The 16,856-nt window shown below is 29.9% G+C and overlaps 2 protein-coding genes across 2 annotated transcripts; one reads left to right on the top strand and one right to left on the bottom strand.

The window, feature by feature from the left end:
* Positions 1-6,605: 6,605 nt before the first annotated feature.
* Positions 6,606-8,408, top strand: LOC125813925 (UNC93-like protein 1). The gene is made up of 2 exons (XM_049493403.1): positions 6,606-7,943; positions 8,033-8,408. Exons 1-2 carry the CDS (start codon positions 6,769-6,771, stop codon positions 8,286-8,288), a joined length of 1,431 nt encoding a protein of 476 aa, XP_049349360.1. The 5' UTR covers positions 6,606-6,768; the 3' UTR covers positions 8,289-8,408.
* Positions 8,409-14,685: 6,277 nt separating this feature from the next.
* On the bottom strand, positions 14,686-15,659 carry LOC125813886 (fruit protein pKIWI501-like). Its single transcript, XM_049493364.1, has 2 exons — positions 15,451-15,659; positions 14,686-14,997 (listed from the first exon to the last, which is right to left on the bottom strand). The coding sequence occupies exons 1-2, from the start codon at positions 15,559-15,561 to the stop codon at positions 14,767-14,769; spliced, it is 342 nt and encodes a 113-aa protein (XP_049349321.1). The 5' UTR covers positions 15,562-15,659; the 3' UTR covers positions 14,686-14,766.
* Between the last annotated feature and the right edge of the window lie 1,197 nt (positions 15,660-16,856).

The raw sequence follows: 16,856 nt of genomic DNA, 5'->3' as shown, positions 1-16,856 counted from the left end.
TAATAGTATATGAGTAAATGATTTTTTTTTTAATAAACAAGGGCTGAATTATTTTTTTATTAACATAATGACACCTAGCCCGCATGGCATGTCAAATTAAATAAAAAATCTTTTGTCAAACTTGAAATTTGTGATTGGCAGTAAATTTTTGATTCGCTTGTTGATACATAACTTAATTTTCATAGAGTTCTCATGATACTTCCTTACGAAGTTTTGTTATAGCATTTATAATCACTTTCAGTTTAGGTGGGCATAAATTATCTACCCTTAAATTACCCTAATTAAACTCATTTTTTTGTGTGCAGATTTCTTTACTTTCCACTTAGAGTGGTATTTTGGTACTTTAAAATCTTAATCAATGAGTTGGACTAAAATCTAGACATGTTTGGCTTGGTGCTTAGATAACTTGCATTTTGCAAAAATTAAAAAGACTCGAATTTATAACTAACTTACTATATTTGTATACAATTTTCATAATATAAAAGATATGAGTGTAATATTTTAAAATACACAGATGATGTATTCATAACTCAGTCAATCTATTTGTATAGAATTCCCATAATATAAATGGTGCAGGCGTTTAAAACATAAGGAATATCTGCATTGAGTCATAAACAAATATTTAGTACTCTATGATTAATCTTTTTTTATTTTTTTATTTTTTTATTTTTAGAACCAACTAAAAGTCAGTTATATGTATTAATTAGCATCAGACTGGCATTCTTGTGATGCTTATTGCTAGGTGCAAGCATTATTAATATATTTTATTTAGCATTGTTTTTATATAATTTATCAAGCGATTCCTGATTAACGTATCATCGAGGTAAGGGGAAAATTCTTAGCGGCCGGCCGGCTGGCAGTTGGCTTTTCAGTTTTGGCCTAATACGGCCACTAGCAAAATGTTCAAAACCTGATCTGGAAGATTTCTGTCGTTGATCACAATAATATATATCCCCTTCTCGATAAAATGACATGATAACTTTTCTCTTGTATACCAAATTTAATTTGCCAGTTGTGGCAATTAAAAATGATAACAACGTTTACCAGACCTATTGGAAAATACGTAGTTCTGAATGTGACGTGAAATCATGTTATGAAATTAGATTAATTTGTATTTAGATATGTAATTGAGATTTTTTAAGTTATATTTTTTTTCTTCGTAATTTCTCCGATTCTTATACAATCTTACTAAATGAGTATATCATAGTTCATAAATAAGATGTTGGAATATCCAAAGGTGCCGTGTTGATAAATTGCCTAGCTTGCATGTTCCTTTCATAAATAAATGCTTATGATTACAAGCTTTCAGATACATATTTAATATTTTATAAAGATTCACTAGTCAACAATGATAATAATCAGTGGCGGAGCCAGAATTTTCGATAAGGGGATTCAAAATATGAAGAAATAGACACATAAAATAGCTGAAGGGGGTTCGACATCTACTATATATACCTAAAAAAATATTTTAACCATGTAAATATAATATAATTTTCCGCGGAAGGGGGTTCGGATGAACCCCTAATTATAAGGTGGCTCCACCACTGATAGTAACTAGTTGTTTTTTAATACCATAATCTTTTTTTTATGATACGAACAATTTCTTCTCACGTCAAGCATAAGTCATTTTTTGCAAAATTTAAAATGATGGCCTCATTTTTTACAAAATATAAACTAATGAATTAAGTTTTGCATTTTGAAATTTTTGAAATCATGATTTAAAATTTCAAATCATATTTTTCTTGAACGAATTTGGGATATAAAATGTTGATTTCAAATCACATATCCAAGATTTGAAATCATAATTTTAAATTATAATATGGAATATATCCAAACGCAAGCTTAGCATTCTGATTAGCCATCCCTTCACTTCCCTCAATTTCCTCCTCTCTTTTTTTATTTTCTTTCAAATGTTTGAACATAAATATCTGAAGTAGTTCAACTAGTTAGTAACTATCAAGATTTTCATTTTGTTGGCAAAAAATTGATTGTCTCGCAATTCTTTTACTCATTTTCTCTTATTATATCCCTATGTAATAATACACTATTTTTATAAACAAACATTGATCACCAAGTTTATGAATATAATTAGTTTAACTGATTAGAATTTAAAATAAATAGACTTTATATATCTCATTATCTCAGTTGTCCCTTTTTTCATTTTACTTGTGGAATAATCTGAACGACTAAAAAGGAAAAAAGAATAACGTGAACGACTTTGGAGCTTGGTAAATTTATCTACAAGTCAATACAACAATAAATACTAGTGGTGTATGGATCTCTTGACTTTTTTTTGGCGTTATTTATCTAACACCTTTTATAAAATGTTCAAGGTAATAAAATATTCGTAAAATCTCATCTAATACTAATATATATATAATCACTAACTAATCTAAAATCTAATAATAAGTAATGAATTAAGGTTCTATTTCAACACGGAACAAAAAAAACTTTACGAATTTACCAAATATGAGTTAAATTTACACAACAGATTTAAGAAAACATTACTACAAAAGATGCACAAATGAATAAATAGGAGGTAGGTCTTGACTGTCAAAAAAAAATCAGATCATTAAAAGACGTAACAAATATACCAAAAGATCACAAATAGAAAAAATGAAAAAGAAATGGGACTTAATTCATAGTATACAAACAAGGGAAAATAACTAAGTAGGACTTAACTCTCCAAAGGTATTTAAAGCATTAAATAAAAATTATAGATAACAAATTTACCAAAATATCACAAAAGATGGCTCAAATAGAAAAGAAAATAAAGAAAAGGATTAGGACTTATTTAGTAACTAGTGAATTTGTTCGCGCTTCGCGCGATTAAGAAAGACAATAAGATGTCAATATATACTTATTCAGTATTAATTAGTAGTTAGTTGACTCCCAACAAAGTCATAAATTACTATTTTGAACCATAAATTATAAACTGACAACAATGAAAAATTTATATAATATACAAAATAAAGAGAAATGATAGAGAGAACGTAACTACAATAAATAACACAACATCATTTTTATGATCTTAATCACTAAAAACATAAGAGAAAAATATAAAATGAATGCACAATCTTTCGAACACTTGTCAATATTTTGTTCCCACGTCTTCTATTGTTCTTTTCGTATATCCATACCTCTTTCCCATATTGAAAGTTTTCTAGAGGAAAATGCAAATGTATTAGTTATCAATAAGTCTCTTTTGTCATTGTAAAGTTTCATAGTGATCTGGTAAGGATTCCTTCATAAAATAGTGTATTAAGAGAAAAAACAATGGTTAACAAACTCAACGTCTTCATCCGTTGCTTGGTTTGCCTTTTCCATGAGTCTTAAAGATAAGAATATGCTATCATTTGTTGCGAATCATATTCATTTCATATTAGACACTCTACCATGATAATATGTTGTTACTTTTTGTGTAGTATAAGTTTCATTAGGTGATGGACATATATTTGATCGAAATTGTATTTGTTAGAGTGGGTTGAAGTTTCACATTGATTGGGGAAGAGATTAATTGTCTACCCAACTATCTATTTGAAAAGTATGTTAATCAACATACTTTTTTCTTCTTGATTGTTAGGAAAGTAAGGTTATCTTTATTATTATTTGTGGATATTTGTGAGTTCAAGTGCTCACAAATGAAGAAAAAATAGACACAAATGAAGAAAAAATAGAGACCAGAAAATAATAATTGTAGTTCTTGGTCAAAAAAATATATCACTAAAGTATTTTAGATTTTAAATTTAACAAAAAATAAATAAGATGAGATGAAAAAAAAATATGTTGCTTTAATTTTTGTAATTTCAACAAATAACTTTACATTTTTTTCTAGGGACTCCGATCATAACACTGTTATATCAATTGTTCTATTTGTAATTTTTAGATTGATACAAAATTTTAAAAACTGTAATATTAAGCAATAAATCAAAATATACACTTGTTTTTAATATATATTGATTTCACTTCTATCTATTTTCTTGTGTATTATAAGTTATATCTTACTTTAATAATGAATTTAGAAAATGCCACTCTTTTTTATATGAAAGAAAAATACTAAAAGAACATGTTTTTAGCATTATTTCACACACCAAGATATACATCTGGGTTATTTAAAACATATATATTTTTGTTTTTAAGTACAATCATTTATATAAGAATTTTCATAGTATATCTCTCATTATATATTATAGGTGGAACTTATTAAAATTTAGATAATTAAAAATAATTCAATGAATAAATAGGAATAAAAATGTAAAACTAAAATTAAATGTATAACTATTCAATGAGTCTGTGTCTATATATATATATATAAAATAAACAAATAAAAGGTTAACTTCTTCTTATTTTTGCATTAATAAGATAATTTTATTTATCTTTTTCATCTAATTTTAGTCATATCTTCCAAAAATTAAATGGATATATCATGAAAATTATATTCAAATAGGAGTTTGTAAAATTAGCAAGTCAAGTATTTCATTTTTTATGGATATATAACAAAGAACTATTAGAATTTTACTTGTATAAACTTTAATAAGACAATGTATCATAATAAAATTAAGCAAGAATTTTACGGACAAATACCAAATTTTATCTCTAGGTAGATGCTGCTTTGTTTAAGAATTTCATCTTCCTCTTTGTAGGAACCTCATGAAGTGAACAAACATGCTGTAGAGGAAGAAACAACCTTCAAAATTGAAAAAATAAATAACTTTATAAGATAGTAATATTTTGACAAAAAGAAATATCATTTACATATTTATGATCAAAATAAACAACAACAATAAAAATAAAATAAAGCCAAATATTATTCTCAATTTGAGTATTGACATAAAACTATATTTGCTTCCTTGAAATCATAATCAGAAAAAGAAGAATACATATCATTATGATTACTTTTTCCCATGTTTTGAATTTGTGGAAAAAGATTGCAGAATATATGCATGGTTAAGTTGAATGATTGGGGAATAATTAAAGGGATTTAATGGGTTTGAATGAGATATAAGTTACAATTGAGGGAGAAGAAGAAGTGTAATTAAAAGAATTAAGTGGGTAGCTTTTCATTAATTTTGCAATTAGAAAAAAAATATTAAACTTCCGTAATTAGTACAAATTTTTAGTCAATCAATTATATTGAAATAGCAAAATTGACATTCATATTCTAGCAACTGCCATTTTCATTGAGTTAATTAATCAATGACTTAATTTTAATATTAGTTAATAATTTTATTGAAGAAATTATGTTTATGATGTATCCTAATTGTACCATTATTTATTTAGCCATTACACAATTTCTTAATTATTATGTTTATGATGTATCTTAATTTATTTAGTTGTTACACAAGTTTTTAATTATAGAAGTTAAATTTATTTTTCTTATATCATGAATGCATTTTTAATTTGTAATTAAAAATAAGATAAAAGCTAAAAAAAAATGATAAAATAGATAAATACTAATAGAGGCCATTGAGAGGTGCCACATCAGTGTTTTCATATTTGGCTTTATATAGATTTATTTATAGATTCCTAATAGCCAAAAGAGGGAAGATAGTTAAGTTGGTCCTAATTCTCAGGTCCTAATCTATGAATAACAAAAGATAATACGAAATTAATGTGAAAGCTAATTATTCATTGAGAGGAGTCTAGGGGTAGTTGACGTGGTAAACTCCCTAATTTTGTATCTATATGATGCTATTATTATTTGGAGAGTTGAATATATTTTTTTAAATATTTTTTATTATGACTTTATTTTTATTCCAACTTTTATTATGACATAATATTTCTATGAAGTTTTTAAATATATAACTTTTATTTTTGAAAAATTCTAAGTTCAAATTTACAATAAAAATCAGTCACGCTAAATCTAAATCTCGTATGTAAAATATTTGGTTAAAGAAGTTCAAAATTATAATTATAAGGAACATTTAGGATTCCTTTGAATCTTAATAATGCAGCGAACATAAAAATGAGCTAATTCTCTCATTCATTACTCATTTTATTATCATATGATCCACTTGGTTTTAAATCGTATTACACACTTAAAATTAAATATTCTGTCTTCAAAGGAATTTCCTCACTTTTTTTATGACCTAAAACTTAATCCAATAAAAAACTATACTAGTATCTAATCCAGGACCCAATGCAGATTGGCAGGCCTGCCTTAATGTAACAATCTTAAAAATAATTTTAAAAAAACATTGACTATTTACAAACCATAGCTCTCTAATTATTTTCTTGCCTATTACTTTACGAGGATACCGACAAAGGTGATATTTTAAAGCTATTATTATATTCAGAAAAAATCGTGCTACTCATCGACAAAAAACAAAAAAATAATAATGAATCTTGAACTTCTGGGTTGGGACCATTGTGAAACACGGAATCAAATTAGCCGTGATAATTGGAGACCATTTGTTTTATCTACACTTAATTATAAGAGTTAACGTTAAACTACCCGTAATTAACTATATAGCCAGCAAAGCACCCATTTTTATCCAATTGTCATCGAAATCAATCCTTCCGAGTTCCGAGGCCCAGTTGTTAATTTTAAATAAGAAATACACCTGCAGTTAGTAGTATGATTTATGAATATGACACACTATAAAAAGAATGTTAATTAAACTTGTCATCCAACAAAAACAGCAAGTTTTTCAATTCATCTAATCCTTGCTTTCAAAGTTCCCAATTAATCCAAATTCCCAAATTTGAGGATCCATTTTTCTCATCTTTGATCCGTTTTAATTTGAGACTATCACAGGCCAAAGCGTTATGGGTTCTTACGCAGATGAAGAAAATGGAAATGGGTTACCTAATTCACCTCCAAACAATTCAATTTTCAGGTACAATTCGCCACTGGTTCAGGTTTGTTTGATTGGATTAGTATGTTTTTGTTGTCCAGGGATGTTCAATGCGCTCTCTGGAATGGGTGGTGCTGGTCAAGTCGACCACACGGCGTCTAACAACGCCAACACCGCACTCTACACAGCTTTCGCTATTTTTGGGATATTGGGTGGTGGAATTTACAACATTTTAGGTCCAAAAAAGACTCTGTTTGTTGGGTGTTCAACTTATATATTGTATGCGGGTTCTTTTCTTTACTACAATCACCACAAGCATCAAGCGTTTGTGGTAGTGGCCGGCGGCCTCCTTGGTGTTGGCGCCGGCCTACTCTGGGCTGCCCAGGGAGCTATTATGACATCGTACCCGCCACATGACAGGAAAGGTACTTATATCTCTATGTTTTGGAGTATTTTCAACATGGGTGGTGTTATTGGTGGTCTTATACCGTTTGTGTCCAACTATAATAGAACTACCGCGGCCTCTGTTAATGATGGTACATATATTGGATTTATGGTCTTCATGGTCATCGGAACGTTTCTTTCTTTAGCGATTTTGCATCCTAGTAAGGTCATTAGAAACGATGGTTCTTCGTGTACTAATATTAAGTACTCGAGTGTGTCTGTGGAATTAATTCAAATTCTCAAACTGTTCGGCAACTGGAAGATGCTGTTGATGGTTCCAGCCTCGTGGGCTAGTAACTTCTTTTATACCTATCAGTTCAATAATGTAAATGGGGTGTTGTTCAATTTGAGGACAAGGGGTTTGAACAATGTGTTCTATTGGGGTGCACAGATGATCGGTTCGGTGTTAATCGGGTCCATAATGGACTACAGTTTTAAGAGCAGAAAGGCTAGGGGATTGGTTGGTATTATTGTTGTTGGTCTGCTTTCAACAGCAATTTGGGGCGGAGGATTCGCGAAACAGCTTACATATTCCCATGATGATGTACCTAATCACATAGTGTTACTGGATTTCAAGGATGGTTCTAAATTTGCAGGTCCATTCGTGTTGTATTTTAGTTATGGATTACTCGATGCCATGTTTCAGAGCATGGTCTATTGGGTTATAGGAGCCTTGGCAGATGATTCTGAGGTTCTCAGCAGGTAAATTTTCAATTTCAATTTATGCTTACGAGAAACAGAATTGAATATCAGTATTGGTTAAAATTGGATTTGTTTATTTGTATTCACAGGTATAGTGGCTTCTATAAAGGAGTACAAAGTGCAGGTGGAGCCGTTGCTTGGCAAGTCGATTCACATAATGTCCCATTCATAAACCAGCTTATCGCGAATTGGGCGTTAACCTCCATTAGTTTCCCATTACTGGTAGCTCTTGTAGTATTAGCTGTGAAGGATGACAACAAAGATGAAGAGGGAGCAACTAAGGAAGTCGCCATTACTTCAAACCGCGACATTAGTACTACAGTGGACTACCCCAATAAGGAATAGTTTACAGAATTTATAATTTACCATAGTAGAGTTTAAAGAACTGTTCTGTAAATTGTGGACTATCAACCACAGTGAAATTTCTTTGCTAATGTTTGTCTAATCGCCTTCGTTCTCCAGTAATTAATTATTATTTTTTAATATTCTTACATGCTCTAGAAATGAGGAAATGATAAGATTGTTTTTTATGTAGTATCTCCAAATTGTATAGGCTTTAAACTGTTTGTTCAATTTCCTTTCCTGGAGTCTAGTAATACATTGGGCGGCTATCTTAAAAGATCGACTTCCAAACATTATAGTATATGCAGAAACCGATACACATTGGTAAATTCAATATTCTTCTGGCGTATACCAGTTTCTACAAATTTGTTCCGCGCTGATGAGGAACACAACGCGACTGTTATATTATTGGGTTGACGTGAATCAGTACAAAGATAAAATGATTAAATGAAATTTCTCGAACAAACTCCACTCCTTCATATCCTTTTCCGCCTTCGAGACTTTTCTCTTCTTCCATTGATCTGCCCTAGGAGCAGGTAGGACCAATTTAGTCCTGCTTTAATGTTCTAATTCAGCACTATTCATTTTTTCTTATAGGATAAGGCTTTTCCATTTACCGACAACTTCAGACATGACTAACTCCCACTAAGACATGACTAACTCCCATAGTGGGACTGGCGTTGTATACAAGGCCCAGGATCGAAGTTACCGCTGTATGGCTGATCGATCATCTTGTTAGTGGTTCCTCTACAGATTGGGGAGAATAATTAGGTGGTATGAATCGAAGAACATGCCTAAAAAATTAAAATACACATTATACAATAATCTGATTTTAGTGTCCATATTGTTGGGTGTAATATATAGTTTGATGAAGAGTGTGCACTTTGGCAACGTGTGATACTGGCCTTGGGATTTCATTTCTGATTGAATATACAACAAAGTATCATCCGACAAAGGACACAGCTAAGGAAATCGCGGTTCATTCCAATCCTTTTTATCAAAACATCATATATCATATATATATGATTAAAATTATTTGTTACGTATATTAGTAATATGTAATGCCATAATGGGCGATATCTGTAATTACTGAATCTACTTAACTCTTTCAAATGTATGAACTTATAAATCCATAGTACTAAATTGGACAGACAAATAAGAAGTACTTAAAAGGACAAACATCTTTGGTATCTCTTATTTATTATTATTTTTTTAAAAAAAAAAAGTTCTTTTACTACATGAGCCACAAATCTTTATAAAAAATAGGCGAAATGGTCTGAAGAACCCTTATACTTGTATGAGTTTGTATTCTGAACCCTTTTACTTAATCATTTACCAACTGAACCCCTAAACCTATTGAAACTTAGTATTTCAAACTTTTTTTTGACCCGTCATCCTATGTGACATTTTTGTTCAAAGTGTGTGTGATACACATATTTTATGAGCGTGAGGTCTTCAAAAGAGATAGAAAATGTCATTTTTTGACCTAATTAAGACTCATCTTCTTCCCCATATTCATTTACCATTGTTGAACAAATATAAGTTTTTTTGGGGCTTTTCTACTAATCTTCAAATATTTATGTCCAAATTCTTTCTCCATTTTTTCATTGTTTCATTGTTGCCTTTCATCTTCTTCAAAAGACTCATTATTTCTTGAACAAATTCAATCTTTATTACTCTACAGAAGAATCTCCCCAAGTAACAAATTTCTTTCATTGTTCCAAACAAATAAATGGACTTATCGATCCTACTCTTTAACAAGTATCCTGTTTCATCCGAACTCAACATCGTCGGAGCCGTCAACCACACCAATTTCTACAAATCTACGGAACACAAAATCCTTTCTTAAATGAATAAATTATAAAAAACTAAAAAGTTAAATTGATCCAAAATTGCAAAGAAGGGAAGGAAAACAAACATGGAGGAATGAACGAAAAGAATCTGAGGGTTGAGTAATTTGAACGAGAACTGATTGTTCGTGACTTTTAGGGTTTTAGAGTGAGTGTCACAGTGGTTCGGGCCATCACTGCTTTTTCAAAATCGAATGTGGCCCAATTACCCTCTCCATCTTCGAGTGGTAGTTTCACCACCACACTGTCGATCTTGCAAGTACTGCATTTTCGTAGTGAAAGCCTTTGGAATGAGTAAGGAGAAAGAAGAGAAATGTGAAAGAAAGAGAAAAAGATTTTCAGATAAAATTTTGGGGATTTAATTTGATTTTGTCATTTTATTTCTTATGTGGTGGTTAAAAATGAGATGGCATTTGACATGTAGGGATTGTATTTCACTCACTATCCACCATGTGAGAAAAGGGTTCAAAATATTAAGTTTCAATGGGTTCAGTTGACAAAAATTTAAGTAGAAGGATCCATAATACAAACTCTACAAGGGTCCATTAGACCATTTCACCTAACAAATAAGGAAAGAAAGATTATTTTTTTTTAATGATAAAAATATTTTAGACCTTGAAATAAAATACTCAAATATTTATATGTTTTTTATATTATAAAATCTAAGGTAATGTATTACATATTCATGGCTAATTTATTAATTTGAAATAACCCTAATAACATTATTTCTACCAGATCTTGTTGTAAACTTAAAAATAATATAGCTTATAAAAAGATATTACACAATTAGTACGAATATAATATACAGTAGGTATGAAAAATGATAGCTGAATAAGCTTTTGACCAAATGATTTGAACACAAATTAAACAAAAAATTAGTGTTGTTAATAATAGGTTTGATTATTACACAATTTGTACCTATGATTAGAACAAAAATGTATCAATTGTGTAAAAGTCAAGTTCAGTATCAACGAGATTACCTATGACAAAAAAAGATATTATACGTAAGTTTCGAAAAAATTAATTATTGATGGATGTGATGATGAGTTGATGAGATAGATTGAGCTTCATATATTTATTGCGCCACATCCACCTATCCTAAACAGTAACCCTATGCATCAAAGACTTTCTAGCATACTAGTACTGTGAAATCTATTTGCTAATGTATGTTTAATTATTTTTTGCAATAATTTTTTTTATATATTCTTACTTGCTCTAGAAATGTTGAATTTATCCTCTTGCTTTAGCATGGTACTTTTTGTCTTATATTTTGCCCAAAGAAATGATAAGATTGTGTTTTCTAATTAGTATCTCGAAATTGTATAGACTTTATGTTAGAAAAAAAATAGTAGGAAATATAATTTGAAGAAGGAGTTGGCTTTGAAGTGTGTAATTACTTTTTTTAAAGAGTTATTGTCCATATATATATATATATATATTTATTGGAGTAAATATGAACAATTCTATACAAGAATATAACAAAGCCCTTTGTTTATACATATAATTTTTTCTTAGGCTACTCTAGGGAGTTCTTATATTTATAGAACTTAAGAAATGACTCTTTATAAGAGTCAAGTTCTTTCATGAACATATGACTTTTTATAAGAGTCGTGTTCTTTTATGAACATATGATTTTTCATAAATGTCATGTTCTTTCATGAACAAATGACTTTTTATAACAGTCATGTTCTTTCATGAACAAATGTGTCTATTCAATTTAAGACATTTATATATTACAAAATATCCAACAATTACTCCACTAGTTTGTAATATTTCTCACGATATAATGCATACCATAGAGTATCTTATAATAGATTTGAATTTTCTGTTAGTGCAAGTACTTTAAAATTCTGACGAAGTAATTGGTATCTTAAAAGATTTGAACCACAACTCCTTGTGTCAAAAATAAAAAATATCACACATATAATATTGTTTATAGCTTAGAAATCCCAGTATTTGCTTTAGTACGTTTATGGTCATGTGCTCTCCTGATTTCATGAATATTTACAAGATCAATCCTTTAGATCTTGCTTGAAGTGGCACCACTTCAATAGACATATAGGTGAAATTAGCTACTATGTCCCTGTTACTATAAACATTTACACATTTCATTAAGAATTAATTCAACCTCCATGTAATAGTTTGCACAATGGTGTTTGCCATTAATCCCCTGCTATTTCAAGCATTTAACAACTCCTCAACTTCTCAAATAATAGTATGTAGTACACTTGAATCAAAACTTTAAAAGAGAAGATTTGTGCTTTAGCAACACAAAGTAACTTGTTAATACCCGTTGAACTTGTATTGTTAGAGTATATACTAACTCAAAGTTGGGTTCCCGTTATTTGTGTTTAGTTTAAAGAGTTTAGCCTTATTCTTTCACACATTTATACTGCATCTTTTGAAACTAAATTATATAAGATTAATATAAATCATAAACAAATCTTTCACATTGGGATATCATAGATACCATCATTGTCTCGATAGCTTATAATGATTGCATCAGTTGTGGCCACAACATTTCATCAAAATCATATTTTTTTTCAACCATTTCATTTCTTTTCAAGAATTTATATGCTAAATATATTCTTATTCCACTATAAAATTTAAATCTATTTTGATGCAAAACTTAGGGCACCTTCATACATGTTACAAATCCAACTTATATAGTTTTATCATTATCACTAAAAGATTCATCATTATTTATAGACCAACACACCAATTCATTTATGTATGAAGGTCATATCTATACAAAAGTTATCTTATAACAAATACTTTTTTTGATGAAAAGTCACAACAGTTTAAGTGATATTACTTCATGAAAATACACAATATTTATGTCAAGACTTATAGCCTGATCATCACATTAGTAGTTTAATCAACTAACTATCACTAAAATTGTCAAGTTGTAAATATAACTACCATGTCAAATATATAAAAGATATATCTTGTGGGTATTGAAGAAATACTTTATATACTAAACTTCTTCAAATATTATTGACTATTAATCATAATCCAAGCACCCCCACACTTTGAATGTTTCAAATAATCTCTTGTAACTCATCTAGACGTCTAATTACAATCAATAGATCATCTTGTCGTCAAGTTTATTGTCTTCCAATGCTATAACACACTAGTATTGATTTAGAAGATAAAGTTTTGAATCTTTAAAGAACACAAAATGATCTAACAAAAATTATCATTTCTCTTAATTTCAAATTATTCGAATAACTTTCAAGTATAGGTATTATCCATCAAATAATGAAATTTATATATATCATCTTATAACTTGAAAACAAAATTCATATGATCTTTATGCAATACAATTATGTCATAATAATTTTCTTTGTCCCAAAATAACAAATTTGTAATAAACATACCAAATATGTTATTCTTAAACTTTTTAAAAATGCATATCAAAATCATCACAAGTGAATTATTTATCCTTACATTTATGAAAAATCATTTGAAAAGTTTCAAAGGATAAAATGAAAATAGAACTTAGACTATCATGGTTTCCTTTTCGATTCCATTGCACTTAATTGTTATCATCCCAAAGATCAAAGTGGTTGTTTTCACCATTTCCTTCTGCCACTTTGACATTGCATTTGCCTTTAAATACTCTAAGCACTGCCACGATCTTTATGGGCAACTCTAAATCATCGATTTTTTTCTTTTACAACCCCGATCAGCCGAAATAAAAAGGCAACCAATCAAATATAACCAGAATTTTTCCCATTAGTGGATAGGGATGGCAATGGGGTGGTGCGGGGCGGGTTGAGCTTAACCCGTAAAATTTCCACTATTGACTCTACACGCTTCTTAAAAAACTATAAATAGAAGGATGATTTTGCTATATCATCATTAAAATATAATAAATATAATGTCTTGAAAAATGTAATAGAGAAATGACTATAATTAATACTAAGGGTAAATTAGGAACTAAGTGTGAAACTATTCATTGATTTCATAAAGTGGACAAGTATTGTTGGACATCCCAAACAGTATAGTGGACAACCATTGTTGAACAACGGAGGAAGTATTCACTATATTTTCTTATTGTCCGGGATTTGTTGCGCTTAGTGTCTAGGGTCTTTCAAAAAACTTTTCTATCTCTACGTGGTAATGGTAAGGTCTAATGTAGTACATTTCACCCTCTTTAGACCTTATAAAATTTTCCTAAGTATATATTGTCGTAGAATATTACATAAAATATGTTAATGCTGATATTCTCTAATTATTTCGATGTGAAAAACAGTCTATTTTCTTGAACATATAATTAACGGGACCAGTTTTAACTTGAGTAAGGAAAATAAGAAACGTGAAGTTAAATTATGATTTTGTCATAAAGTGAATGTTTAATGGGTGATGTCTATGATTACTGAATCTAATTAAGTACTCTTTCAAATGTATGAACTTATAAATCCATAGCAGTAAATTGGACAAACAAATAAAAAGTAAAGAACAAACATCTTTGGAGAATCTCTTATTTATTTTTTAGTATTTTTTTTTTGTTTCTTTTACTACATGAGCCACAACAAATTTAAAAAAACTAGCAAAACATTTGAATATGTGACATAACAAAAATTAGATGCAAAAGAAAATTAAGGATTATGATATTTTGTTATTGTTTATTGGGCAACAGCTTTGGGGGTCTCTTCAACCTCCTTTTTCTCCTCTTCTGGCTTTTCCTTCACAGCCTCAACTTTGACTTCCTCAGCCTTCTCCTCCTCCTTTGCCGGCTTCACCTCCTCTGTGGCCGCAGCAGCGGTTACTTCCTCAATCTTGGGAGCCTCTGGTGCTGCTTCTGACGCATCTACCAATGGCTCTTCCTTTTTAGTCTCCTCCCCATCCTTCTTCTCCTGAGATAAACGAAAGTTTCGTAAGGGAACTGAAACATGTTACATTCATAATAAAAGTGTACGTCTCAATCCTAAATAAATTGAATTAAACATGTGAATTTGGACCCTAATTGAGCAATGGTATGTATTTTTTATTGACACGCACTATAATATGACACTTTCAACTATGGACATTAGTTCTTGTGTTAAAAGTAACGTCGAATTTAGCTTTTGAAAACCAACAAATTTCTAGTTTCAAATTATAACTAGTACACTTTTATTTTCTCTAGAGTTTAGTGGGTCCATTAATTTCTCTACCCGTTATGCTCTATTCGATTCAATTTTATTTCAATACAACTAAGAGCAAAATAATGACATCCTCATTTAATGTTCCATTTTATTTTATTGTTTCTTGAAATGCAATCTTATCTTATAAGGTGAAAGTGACATGATAATGTGAAAATTAATACATACCTCAGGAGCAGGGGTCTCCTGCTCGGTCTTTTTGGGGGTGGCAGGCTCCTCAGCAGGAATAGGGGCGAACTCTTTATCCAAATCCTTAGGTCTGCTCGCACAGGCTCCCATGACTACTGTCTGAGATTTAGCGAGCTAAAAGGAGATGGACAAGAAAATTTGATTGAGAAAATTATTAAAAGGAATCAAAGAGAAGCTTGTTTTTTATTTATTTTTTTAATATTATGATTGAAGTAAAAGAAATGAAGAGGTTTTATAGAAAAAATTGGAAGGATGTCCTAATTTATTGGTGTATCGTAGAAACATGCGCACCCTGTTTGTGGACAATTTTGTAAAGAAATGAAAGTGGGAGGCCTCGACGTTGTAAAGTTCGTTACAAATATATGCGTTGAATATTATTTCATTGTAACATGACGGAGAAAGCTGAGATGGCAATAATTAAGTGGCAGATATCGATCAAAGTTATAACAACTTTCTTGTTTCATCTTTATAATATGATAAATACGATGTCCATATCTTTTTTTCGACAAAAAAAATAATTGCCACTTCATTTTCTGTTTGGACATGGACGGTGCCCATATCTTATTGGATATTACTCTATGTTTTTAAAATAGTACTCCCTCGACTAATTAATGCAGCAAAGATTAAACATGCATACATAATAACAATATATTCACTAAAATTACATAAGTGGAGTCTGAAGAGGGTATAATATATTAATTGTACGCATATTATATCACTATCTCGTGGAGATAGAGAGATTATTTTTGATAGATCCTCAGCTCAAATTATGACAAAAATAATGCGATAATTGAGATATCAAAACAAAAACTACACTAATACTAGTATGAAGAGAATGACAAATACTAAACATGCACATGTACACTAAGAAGGAAAAATAAACTTTTGAAATATATATGACATAATTTCATGAGATTTTTGAATTTTATCTTCTTATTATACACTCATATACACCACTCCATATTATTTGTATATATGACTGTCAAATATTTCTCATTGAAAGTACAAATTAAAATATTTTCAAATTTAGAAACTTATCATTTTTTTTTAAAAACGGACTAAATAAATTTTTGACACTTAAACTGAAATGGAGGAAGTAACTAATGGGAGCAGATCGATTAAACAATTCTCAGTTGCGGTCATTCAATGTACAATCATCCAATCATGCTGTTGACACACAACAAATATTGACGTTTGATGAGAAAAATGCAACATCTCCAAATGCACTGCAAAAACAAACATTAGTTAATCTCTCCATTTGCCTAGGCTGTTTTTTGTTCATAAATGTGAAATTAAACGTATACCTAAAGAAAAATGTTATGTAAATATAGAAATGCCTTCTAGACATTGTGGATACCAAGGTCAGTATTGGACTGACAAGAGCT

This window comes from Solanum verrucosum, unplaced genomic scaffold (assembly GCF_900185275.1).
Source record: "Solanum verrucosum unplaced genomic scaffold, falcon-dt-bn FXZP01000205.1, whole genome shotgun sequence".
Classification (NCBI taxonomy): domain Eukaryota; kingdom Viridiplantae; phylum Streptophyta; class Magnoliopsida; order Solanales; family Solanaceae; genus Solanum; species Solanum verrucosum.
This window is presented reverse-complemented; position numbering and strand designations above follow the sequence as displayed.